At 41.5% G+C, this 12,116-nt stretch overlaps 1 protein-coding gene across 1 annotated transcript; it reads right to left on the minus strand.

Annotated features, from left to right (window-relative positions):
* Positions 1-2,274: 2,274 nt before the first annotated feature.
* On the minus strand, positions 2,275-5,153 carry LOC311307880 (chymotrypsin B-like). The gene is made up of 7 exons (XM_084436771.1): positions 5,038-5,153; positions 4,751-4,854; positions 4,467-4,546; positions 4,064-4,148; positions 3,324-3,504; positions 2,920-3,053; positions 2,275-2,564 (listed from the first exon to the last, which is right to left on the minus strand). The coding sequence occupies exons 1-7, from the start codon at positions 5,087-5,089 to the stop codon at positions 2,403-2,405; spliced, it is 798 nt and encodes a 265-aa protein (XP_084292897.1). The 5' UTR covers positions 5,090-5,153; the 3' UTR covers positions 2,275-2,402.
* Positions 5,154-12,116: the final 6,963 nt, after the last annotated feature.

Raw genomic sequence — 12,116 nt, forward strand, 5'->3', positions numbered from 1 at the left:
GAATGGATTGGTGGCATTGCCTTCTTAGTTAGCAGCCAGGATCTGGTCCACCCAGGAGCGGAGTGCGGTGACGCGAGCGTAGACAGCAGGGGTGGAGGTGGAGCAACGGCCGCTTCCCCAGGAGACGATACCGACCAGGTTCCACACGTTGTTCTTCTCACAGACCAGAGGGCCACCAGAGTCACCCTGAGATGGAGAGAAAGAGAGGGAGAAAGGATATTAGACTCTTAGGCTATATGAGATGTCCTACACACAAGTGGTGAAGAAATGCATGGATGAAGGTTGAAGGTCTGAGGGGTCAAAGGGATGAACGAAAGGACCAATCAACAGAAGAGGAGAAGAAGAGAAAGAAATGAGTGGTGTCAGATTCAGAGAATTAAAAAGAAGAGGGTGTCGTTGAACAACAACAAAAAAAACAGCAGAAGGAAGAGAGGGTTGTGTGAAAGTAAGAGACTGAGAGACGAGCTTGTTGGGGGTATTGGGGGCTGAAGGGAGATGTGTGACAGAACATTAGAACTCACATCGCAAATAATTCTGAAAATATTGAGCCAGGTTTTGTCTCACAGCTTTGCAGACAAACTAAAACCATTGTCATGCCTGAGATTCAACTCAGTTTAGAAGCACACAACAGTTTTTTCCTCCAATAATGCATGGCTAATGTACTTTTCTTTAGGGGTGGGTGACAGTCCCAGATGAAGGGTCAGTAGCTTAGGTTAGGTAGGTTACGGCTCAGTTCAAAGTAACCATGTTTCACCATTGTAGCGAGTCAAGGGGAATCGGAACAAAATTGATACAATGTTGCAACTGTCCTTAGTTCCAGTTTGTGTTCACACGGCAGAATACCCAATCGAGACAGATCAGTTCTGAACACGCCTCCAACACGCTTCGCTTGCAGACAGCCTTCTGATTGGTCAGAATAGAGGGGCTCGCGGGATGTTTATTTTCAATAAGAATAGAAGGCTATACATTCGTCATGGGTAGGTTATGGTACTTTCAGGTGTACATACTGTACATGCAAAATACAGAGTTGTTGTAACAGGGGCAGGAACCTATGTGCGGTTTCGGTAGGAAAATAATATGTGACGGACGCGGATCTATTTTCGAATGGCGAAAAAAACCTACGTAAGTATAAGTGCGTATTATGCAGTGTGCAGAAATCTAGACAGGAGACGTACGTAATGTTAGCTCTTATACATTTGATGACGACATTCTGCTCGGCCAGTGTTGTGTGTTGCGACAGTAGTGAGTCCTCATGTACGGCAATGTTTGTGATAGCATAGGAGTTGCTTTCCGGCTAGACCTGGTCCAGGGCGATATCCTACGGATAACGCCCTGTTACTCTCAATGCAATTTGCCTATGAAAGCGCTTCATCGCCCGGTCGTCCGAGTCTAAAGACAAAACCGTTTTGTTACTCACCAAAGTAAACACATCATTGGAAAGATGAAAGCCTTTTCTCCTAAGTCGCTATAGTTTGTAGTCCCCCACCTTTCAAATTAAAGGCAAATTTGTACACTTAAATGTTTTATATCCACAGGGCATCGACTGTCTTCTTCTACCGGCGAATCGGCGCTCTCCGCTTTGTTTAGCCTACTCACTGCTGCCGCCCATGTCGGGGATGATGCATTACATCTTAAATGGAGAGACTTTAAGATGTAATGCATCATCCCCGACATGGGCGGCAGCAATGAGTAGGCTAAACAAAGCGGAGAGCGCCGATTCGCCGGTAGAAGAAGACAGTCGATGCCCTGTGGATATAAAACATTTAAGTGTACAAATTTGCCTTTTATTTGAAAGGTGGGCTCGTTGCAGTTGGTTTGTTGCGGAACTGGTCGCAATTTCTATGTTCACACATGCCAAAATGAATCGATTTACGAGGGAAACGCGATCAATTTTGGAATAAACCCCCTGGTGTGAAAACACCCTTATTCTAACAATTTCTCTGTAACTTGTGAGAAAAATTTAGCAATTAAGGCTTATAAGCCCCGCAGGTAGCATGAAGGCATGTTAATGTGTGCGATGTAACAAAGGCAAACTAGGTCTAATGGGCTAACCTGTTCCGCCACTGTGTGTAGGCTACTATTTGCGCATGTAAGGGCCCATGGCAAATTTGTGTCCAGGACCTGTGCTCATGATGATCCATCCATGTGTCACCTACAGTACAGTATATGTTGTACTTGCCCAGAGAATAGTATCTGTATTCATAAGCAAACAGCCCCCTTCTCCTGGTTATTTTCAGAACAACCAATGTCAAAAAAGAACAATCAAGACAAAAGCGTGGGTGTATATTTATATTTTAGTACATTTATTCAGTATCCAGTGTAGACAGATGAGTGACAATTTCCATCTTAGCCACCAAATATGCCACGCAGGACAGACTGAATGGATTGTTGGCATTGCCTTCTTAGTTAGCAGCCAGGATCTGGTCCACCCAGGAGCGGAGCTCGGTGACGCGAGCATAGACAGCAGGAGTGGAGGTGGAGCAACGGCTGCTTCCCCAGGAGACGATACCGACCAGGTTCCACACGTTGTTCTTCTCGCAGACCAGAGGGCCACCAGAGTCACCCTGAGATAGAGAGAAAGAGAGGGAGAAAGGATATTAGACTCTTAGGCTATATGAGATGTCACTACACACAAAAGTTTGCCCACCTCCCCTGTTCTCTGTAAAGGGCATTGTGTTGCCTCTGTGTATGAAATGCGCAAAAAGTGGTGAAGAAATGCAAGGATGAAGGTTGAAGGTCTGAGGTGTTGAAGGTATGAATGAAAGGACCAATCAACAGAGGAGGAGAGAAAGAAATGAGTGGTTAGATTCAGAGAATTAAAAGAAGAGGGTGTCATTAAAAAAAACAGCAGATGGAAGAGGGGGTTGTGTGAAAGGAAGAGACAGAGAGAGACGAATAGAGGAGGTTAGAGGATCTCACCATGCAGGAGGTAGCTCCGTCAGCACCAGCACAGATCATGACGCCAGTGATGTTGCTGCCCCAGTGCCTCTTGCACTGCTCATTGGACAGCAGGGGCAGGGCGGCCTGCTGCAGCTTGTTGGGGGTACTGGGGGCTGGAAGGGAGATGTGTGACAGAACATTAGAACTCACATCGCAAATAATTCTGAAAATATTGAGCCAGGTTTTGTCTCACAGCTTTGCAGACAAACCAAAATCATTGTCATGCCTGAGATTCAACTCAGTTTAGAAGCACACAACTGTTTTTTCCTCCAATAATGCATGGCTAATGTACTTTTCTTTAGGGGTGGGTGACAGTCACAGATGAAGGGTCAGTAGCTTAGGTTAGGTAGGTTACGGGTCGGTTCAAAGTGACCATGTTTCACCATTGTAGCGAGTCAGGCCCCAGCCGGAGGTCACACAGGACATGCCAGGGGAGAAGACATCGCTAGATGCAGCCAGGCACACGGGGGACACTGTGTTGCCCAGAGTCACAGGCTTGGACAGCTTGATCAGGGAGATGTCGTTGTTGATGGTGCGGGGGTTCCAGGCAGGGTGGGTGAAGACCTGTGGGAGGAAGGTATTTAATCCTTTGACCACATCACAGGCAAAATTGTAAAAGTATCTAAAAAAATATTTAAAATTCTTTTTTTCTTTTTTTTAAAGAAATGGAAAAAAATCCAACACTTCCTGAAAGCTGAGAAACTGCGCTTTCTAGTAATATAGGTAAAATCCAATTAATATTCGGAATGTTGTCACTGTACTTACAGGGTTAAAAGTTTAAGGACATGATACCGGTGAACAATAGAGCTTGATTACCGCAGGTGGGAGCAGGATGAAATTGCCGCTCCAATACACTTAAGGTTAATTTTTGTACGTGTTAGAGGATATTTCTACCCAGAGATAATGTGACAATTATAGTATTTTCAGAATACTTATTTTGCACTATTTGCAAAGTGGCCTACTGTTTAATGTTTGTTTTCCGTCGTTAACCCAGTACAATGAAACCAGTGAAATAGTAAATTAAATACATCTCAAATACTTTTAAATACTTAGATTTTTGTTTATGACCAAGGCTTGCTAATCTGCCCATAGATCTGTGTCCAAACAAGACAGTGTTGTGTACCTTAGAGGGCCTGATAACCTGGATATTCTCGGTGTTTCCATATTTTGACTTGTCATGCTCTCCAAAGATCACGTTGTGGGAGGTCCTGAAATGCCAACAAAAGTCATTATAAAGGATGAAGACTTTTTTCCAACGACACTCCCCGGTCAACTATTATTAGGGGCACGATGCATGGACAGCTGTCCTAACTGCAATACATTTTCAATTGCTACAATACGGCATCTTCTGTTCTCGTGTTAGTCTATTGTGTGCAAATTTGAAGGACTGTACTTTTAGGTATTATGTACTTAGATGGCACTGGCACTTCAACAACCAATGACTTAAACCAATTCCCCACAGTTGCACATAGAGAACAGAGATATAACGGACCAAATGGACCACATGATAGCAGTGGCGCTCTCACCTGACGTTGCAGTGAGCGGCGGTAACCACCCAGTTCTCGTTGATCAGGGAACCTCCACAGAAGTGGAAACCATTGGATTGCTGAGCAAGAGAAGAGAGACCATAAGAATATCAGTGGCTAAAACCAAGAGAATTGATCGCAAACAAACATAGTAATCTTTCTAACAAGACAACTTGAGATTTAGGTCTGACATGTGTCAAGGACATATACAAAGCAGAATTATGTAGGTAAGAAAGTACATCTTAGTACAATGTCAGAGTAGGGCAGAATAAACTGGCACTCACCTGCAGGGACACCTGCCAGGGCCAGGAGTGGGGCACGGCCTCCTCACCGTTGACAATGCGGGCATAGCCAGTCACCTGGGGAGTGATGGCGGGGGTGCCGCAGCCTGGAGACAAACAATGGATGTGTCACACATGCCCCGCCCATGACTTGGTTTGTCTGCTTTTCATTTTAGGCTCCAAATCGTATAGTTTCAGGAATATCTACAGACTGAAGCCTGTTAGTGTAAAACACAAATGTAAAAAAAATAAAAAAAATGAACTTCAAATATAAACTTCGTAATGCTTACCGTAGACGGCGCTGACGAAGGCAAGGCAAGACACGAGCCAGAGGAAAGCCATTGTGACAATGTGACTGTCTAAGAGGACCGGGAGACCTTATTTATCCCCAAAACCTGCCCCATATCCACCAATGGGAGCCCAGTCTTTGTCCACCTCCCCTTGGAGTATGGGTTGACCATGGAAAAGCTGTATCAGCTGCTTATCAACGTTGGCTGATCGCACAATTCTCATCCGTCTTTTACTCATTGACCTGTAGTGGGTTTGTGCACTCTCCTGTAAACAGCATCAATACTCAGTGGTTCTAAGCACACTACACTCTTCTTAACACCATCCAAATACCCCAGTCTTCCCCCTTTTTAGTCAAATTCAGTTCAGCTTTAGTTTGTTTCCAGTGTTAGTTGAGTGATTTTCCAGTGACCCTTTCATTTCATCATCACATTATATTGGCCACCAAGATATTCATCAGTTTCTCTACAGGAATTCTCAGAGTTGATCTCAATTAGTATCACTAGATATGATAGATTATAAAACGGGTAGCTCAAAACAAGCAATCTGGTTCATAGCCGTGGTATACCAGTACCACAGCTATGACATCTAATTCCTTTGCACAACTTAGTATCACTCCATGCCTGCCCCCCCCAAAAAAAAACACTGTCAAAAGGTGTTGTAATTGTGGCTTTGCAACTGTAAATATGTAACTTCATTAAGTTATTATAATATAATTTATGTCTTCAGAAACAGCGTGTTTTTCTTCTGAGGCTAGAAAGAGACTTGTTTTTGCTACCTTCTTGCCAATATTAGATTATGTGATATTCTTTATCTGTCCTGTGACAGCTTTACGAAAGCTGGACACAGTGTATCATGGGGCACTGAGATTTGTAACCAACCATAAGTCTCGGACACATCACTGTACCCTCTATATGAAAGTAGGCTGATCCTCCTTAACTTTACGGAGAATTGTCATTGGTACACTTTCATTTATAAAGCCATCTTGAGACGACTTCTATCTTACCTATATTCCTGCATTAACTTGCAGGAAAATAAGTTCTTACCAGCTACGGTCTCAAAACTACATCCTGCTGACTGTACCTAAGACAAGGACAGAGTTTGGCAAGAAAGCTTTCCAGGTGTCCGCCCCTTTGGCCTGGAATGAACTCCAATGTCCTTTGAATCTGCAGGAGCGTTTTTAAAACCAGGGTAAAAATTATGGATGAAAAATGAAATGGTCTGCAAATGTTTTGATATATATCTTTGTGGGGCCTCTTCTGTTCAACATTTACATGCTCCCACTAACTCAAATTATGGAAAACAACAAAATATGTTACCATAGCTATGCAGATGACACACAAATTTATATCACCATATCACCAGGAGACTATAATCCCATACAAGCGCTGAGTAAGTGCATTCAACAAATCAATGATTGGATGTGCCAGAACTTTCTCCAACTAAACAAAAATAAAACTGAAGTAATTGTCTTTGGAGCCAAAGAAGAACGATTAAAAGTCAGTGCTCAACTTCAATCAGTAATGCTAAAAACCACAAACGAAGCCAGAAATCTTGGTGTAGTCATGGACTCAGACCTGAATTTCAACAGCCACATTAAGTCAATTACAAAGTCAGCCTACTATCACCTGAAGAATATATCAAGGATCAAGGATTTATGTCCCAGAAGGATTTAGAAAAACTTGTCCATGCGTTTATCTTCAGTAGACTCGACTACTGTAACGGCATGTATACAGGTCTCTCTATAAACTCGATCAGACAGCTGCAGCTGATTCAGAACGCTGCTGCTCGAGTCCTCACTAAGACTAAGAAAGTGGAGCATATCACACCAGTTCTAAGGTCTTTACACTGGCTTCCTGTCTGTCAAAGAATTGACTTTAAAATACTGCTGTTGGTTTATAAAGCACTGAATGGTCTAGGGCCAACATATATTTCTGATCTGCTCATATGCTATGAACCATCCAGACCCCTCAGGTCGTCTGGCACAGGTCTGCTTTCTGTCCCCAGAGTTAAAACAAAACATGGAGAAGCAGCGTTCAGTTTTTATGCCCCACATATCTGGAACAAACTTCCAGAAAACTGCAGGTCTGCTGCAACTCTTGGTTCTTTTAAAACAAGCCTGAAGACTTTTCTTTTTGCCACTGCTTTCTAAGAGGAGTTATGTTTATCTGTATACTGCACTGTAACTTTTATTCCTGTATTCTATTTGTCCTGCTTTTTGTTTTAAATGTCTATAATGACTTGCTTTTTGTTTTAATGCTTTTAATTTGTCCTGCCTTTTGTTTTAAATGTCTATAATGTCTTGCTTTTTGTTTTAATGCTTTTAATGTCTCATGTTAAGCACCTTGAATTGCACTGTGGCTGAAATGTGCTATATAAATAAACTTGCCTTGCCTTGCCTTTGTGTTTGTATTATATTTATGTTGAAATGTTGTCTGTAACTTGATGCTGCTTCCTTGGCCAGGTCTCTCTTGTAAAAGAGATTTTCAATCTCAATGAGACTAACCTGGTAAAATAAAGGTAAAATAAAAAATGTCAAAGCAATATGCCTAAGTATGCATTAGCATTTTTATTCGACATCCCCCTGGGCGTGAACTCTTGAGCTACCTGCCATGTGACAAGCCATAGATGGTGTTAGAGCATCAGCTGGCACGGCAGAGTTCGAGTCCCTGGAGCTCTCCCTGCATTCTGATCCACAAGCCAGATGGTACATCCCGGTTCTGTACCGACTTTCCAAAAGTAAATGCTGTCACAGTACCCAACTCCTATTCTCTTCCAGGGGTGGAGGACTGTGTAGATAATGTTGGCCCCGCGGAGGATGTCACCAAGCTAGACCTTCTCAAAGGTTATTAGGGGCGGCTGTAGCTCAGTTGGTAGAGCGGGTCGTTCAATGATCGAAGAGTCAGTGGTTAGAATCCTAACTCCGACTGTCCACATGTCGAAGTGTCCTTGAGCAAGACACCTAACCCCAAATTGCTCCCAATGAGCAGGTTAGTACCTTGCATGGCAGCTACCGCCATTGGTGTGTGAATGTGTGTGTGAATGGGTGAATGAGAGGCCATTGTAAAGCGCTTTGAGTGCCGCTAAGGCGGAAAAGCGCTATATAAGTGCAGTCCATTTACCATTTACCATTTATTGGCAAGTGCCTCTAAGCCTCTAACAATTGATGCGCTGGGCCCTCATCATCCAGTCATCCAACGTCCAATTTATCTGCCTTTGAAAAGCAGGTGTAATCCATTGAAGCAATAACTCATGAGAGGGTGTGGCGCAGCCGAGTGTCCTGAAGATCAACAATATTTCTCTTCAAACAGGCATCTTCCCAGAAGCCTTCAAAACAGCTGTTGTAAAACTGTTGCTAAAGAAACCCAACTGAGATGTTAATGCACTGAACAACTACAGGCCGATATCCAAAAGACTACTACAAATAAACTATTTTCTCAAAGAAAACAATATCCTGGAGGAACTTGCATTGTTCTTCGATAATAAAATAACACCAATAAGAAACAGTATTACCTCTGATATGAACATACCGTAGACAACCTCAGCAAACCCTCTAAAAAGATGGGGAAATTCACATTACTTATTTTGTAAGATTGTAACTGAGTTTAACTCCTCCACCTCATGTCATGACCCTGTACCTACCGCATTCTTTAAGCAGGGTTTCGACTGTGTTTCAAGCCATGTCCTGAAGATCATAAATACATCTCTTCAAACCGGCATCTTCCCAGATGCCTTCAAAACACCTGTTGTAAAACCAATACTTAAGAGACACAACCTAGATTTTAATGCACTGAACAACTACAGGCTGATATCCAACCTCCCATTCATTAGTAAGATACTTGAAGGCAAGGCAAGGCAAGGCAAGTTTATTTATATAGCACATTTCAGCCACAGGGCAATTCAAGGTGCTTTACATGAGACATTAAAAGCATTAAAACAAAAAGCAAGACATTATAGACATTTAAAACAAAAGGCAGGACAAATTAAAAGCAATTAAAACAAAAAGCAAGTCATTATAGATATTTAAACAAAAAGCAGGACAAATAGAATACAGGAATAAAAGTTACAGTGCAGTATACTGATAAACATAGCTCCTCTTAGAAAGCAGTGGCAAAAAGAAAAGTCTTCAGGCTTGTTTTAAAAGAACCAAGAGTTGCAGCAGACCTGCAGTTTTCTGGAAGTTTGTTCCAGATATGTGGAGCATAAAAACTGAATGCTGCTTCTCTCTTGAAGAGATAGTTTAAGTACAAATAAACTCCTTTCTCAAAGAAAATAATATCCTGGAGGAACATTTATCAGGCTTTTAGGGCTCACCACAGCATTGAAACTGCTCTTACTAAAATAATCAGGAACCTCAGACTAAACTCTGATGCAAATAAGGTGTTTGATACAATAAAGTGCTGCATTTAATATGATTGACCATGATATCCTAATTAATTGTCTTGAATGGCTGGTTGGTCTCTCTGACTGTGTGTTAAACTGGTTCAGAACATACATCAAAGGGAGAAAGAATGTCAGGCTTGGAAATCATGTGTCTGAGAAACATGACACCTGCTTTGCTGTTGCACAAGGAATACATGCTGCCACTCTGGGATATCATTAGAGAGCACAATGTATGTTTTAGTTACTGTATGTGGATGACATGCAACTGTACATCTCTGCTGAAACAAATAATGCTGCAGCTAATAAATAAATGGACGAGCAATAAGTTCTTGAAGCTAAATGAGGACAAAACTGAAATCCTACTGACTCATACTATCCTACTCTAAAACAAAAAGAGAAATTCTGTTTAAAAATCTGGGGGTCAACTGACATCCTGGATTCAACTTGAGGTTACAAGTCTTGGTGTTATCCTAGATTCAGATGTAAGCTTCAAGTCCCATATAGACCACTTTGGAGTCGACGTTACTGTTGCATCACTGCAGTTGTGTGCACAGTGTGGTGGAAGAAAGTAGTGGAGGCAAGCATAATCTGAGGCAAACAAGTAATGCTAGCTACGACGTGAAGAGTCACAGGTCAGGAAATCTCACCCCATTGCTAAGGGTTAGCTTATTAGTGTAAGCCAACCTATCTTCTACTCGCAAACCATTAAAATACTCGGAGAAGACATCCGGATTATCCATATTCCCATTAAGTTTGTAGCAAAACTGACTAAATTGACACCGCTATAAATTGACACCACTAACTCTACTTGTCACTTTGCCGCTTTCTGCCACCAGTTCTTCTCCGCCCACAAAATACTGTAGCTAAAGTACAACCATTCAATTAATTCAATCAAACAGATGCAGAAAAACTGATTCACGCTTTTATTTCAAGCCGACTCGATTACTGTAATGCACTCTACACTGGCCTCCCCCAAAAAACATTGAGATACTTCAGCTAATTCAAAACTCTGCAGCTCAACTATTATCCAGAACCAAGTGGAGAGAGCAGATTAGTCCAGTCTTAGCTGCTCTGCACTGGCTTCCAGTAACATTTAGATTTGATTTTAAGGTTATCCTCCTTATATACGTAACCATGGAGACGGGTCTAGCAGTTTTGGGCCTATTTAAGGCAAGTAGCCAAACAACAGTTATATAAAAAATAATTATCTTTAATACATAATTCTCTAGACAAGCAGGTATAGCAAACAGTTGTAGGCTAAAGCAGTGATTACTGTCAGACCACCTTCCTGCAGCTCTGCAGAGAAAAGGAACCAAATTACCATACACCAAATGCATGAGAACAATACAAAAACATGAATCATGAAAACATGAAAACATTCACAAACATCACACCAAAAACAGAAATAGATTTTTTTTTTTATTACCTCTGCAGCTTTTGGCTCGTAGCCCACCCACCTCTTGAATCGACTATACAAAGCCCTTTAAAGGACCAAGGGTCAGGGAAGAATTTTTACAGCTCACTTTTCTGGCCCCGGGGTGATACTGTTTTTTTCCTTCCCTCTAGAATATATAGGGGCGGGACCTATGCCCACCTCCCTTGTTCTCTGTAAAGCGCATTGTGTTGCCTCTGTGTATGAAATGCGCTATACAAATAAAGCTTTGATTGATTGATTGAAAGGACCATACCAGTCTAAATATGTTTTGATCTCCTTAAACGAGTCACCCAATGTATATCACATTACTGAAATTTTCCGAAGCAAAGCTGACGTTTAAAGATATTTGCATTTTCGCATCTTAGATTTCAAATGTTGAACGTGACGGGTTTAAAATGTATTTTTAAATTGTTCTCTCGTTGCACTGCTGAACTCGCCCCAGTAAATTTCAAGCAATTTTCAGTAATTTTTATTTTATATTATCTTCTTTTGAATCTGTTGAACTCCTGCGCTATATAATATTATTGTCTTATCCACCTTCGCTAGATTCTCTACTCAGCGTTCCTAGCAGCTACCATGTAAACAGGAAGAAGTGATATATATTGGGTGACTAGTTTTAGGAGATCAAATCATATTTAGACTGGTATGGTCCTTTAATGGCCGAGAACCAAGCTACATTGCCAACTCCGTTGTCAAGTACTGTAAGTGCCTTCAAGAACACTGCGATCATCCACTGTTGGTGTACTTGAAATTCCCAGCAACAGTTGGAAGAAGATCTGGAGTGCAGCCTTTGTCAATATGTCCCAAAGCTACTGTATGAAACACAATACCTATAGATATCAGGAAAGCCAGCTCAATAAATACTTTTAAACGAAAGATTAAAATGTATCTCTTCACTTTAGATTTTTACTAGCTCCTTTTGCACTTGCTTGCTACTGTACTGCTTTTAAAATATATCTGCAGCCTATCTGGGATAAATCAGCCTATCTGGAAAAAAAATCAGCCTACAGACCTAAGAATGTGAATGTGTAACTAATGTTCTCTTGAAAGATTAGTTGGGAATTACTTGTAAAAAGTGAGCAGCAAATAATAAAGATACAGATAATACAGATCCATATGCCTACTTTTCAAAGTATCACTCAAAATATTTTATCTAACCTTTAAAAAAGAAAAAAAAGGAAATTAGGTCTTCAATGTCTGTTGTTCCAAAGTTATGACAATCATACCCATAGAACACACACACATATATTTAAGACATTTAGT

The sequence above is a fragment of the Borostomias antarcticus genome (genome assembly GCF_949987555.1).
Source record: "Borostomias antarcticus genome assembly, chromosome: 4".
In the NCBI taxonomy this organism is placed as follows: domain Eukaryota; kingdom Metazoa; phylum Chordata; class Actinopteri; order Stomiiformes; family Stomiidae; genus Borostomias; species Borostomias antarcticus.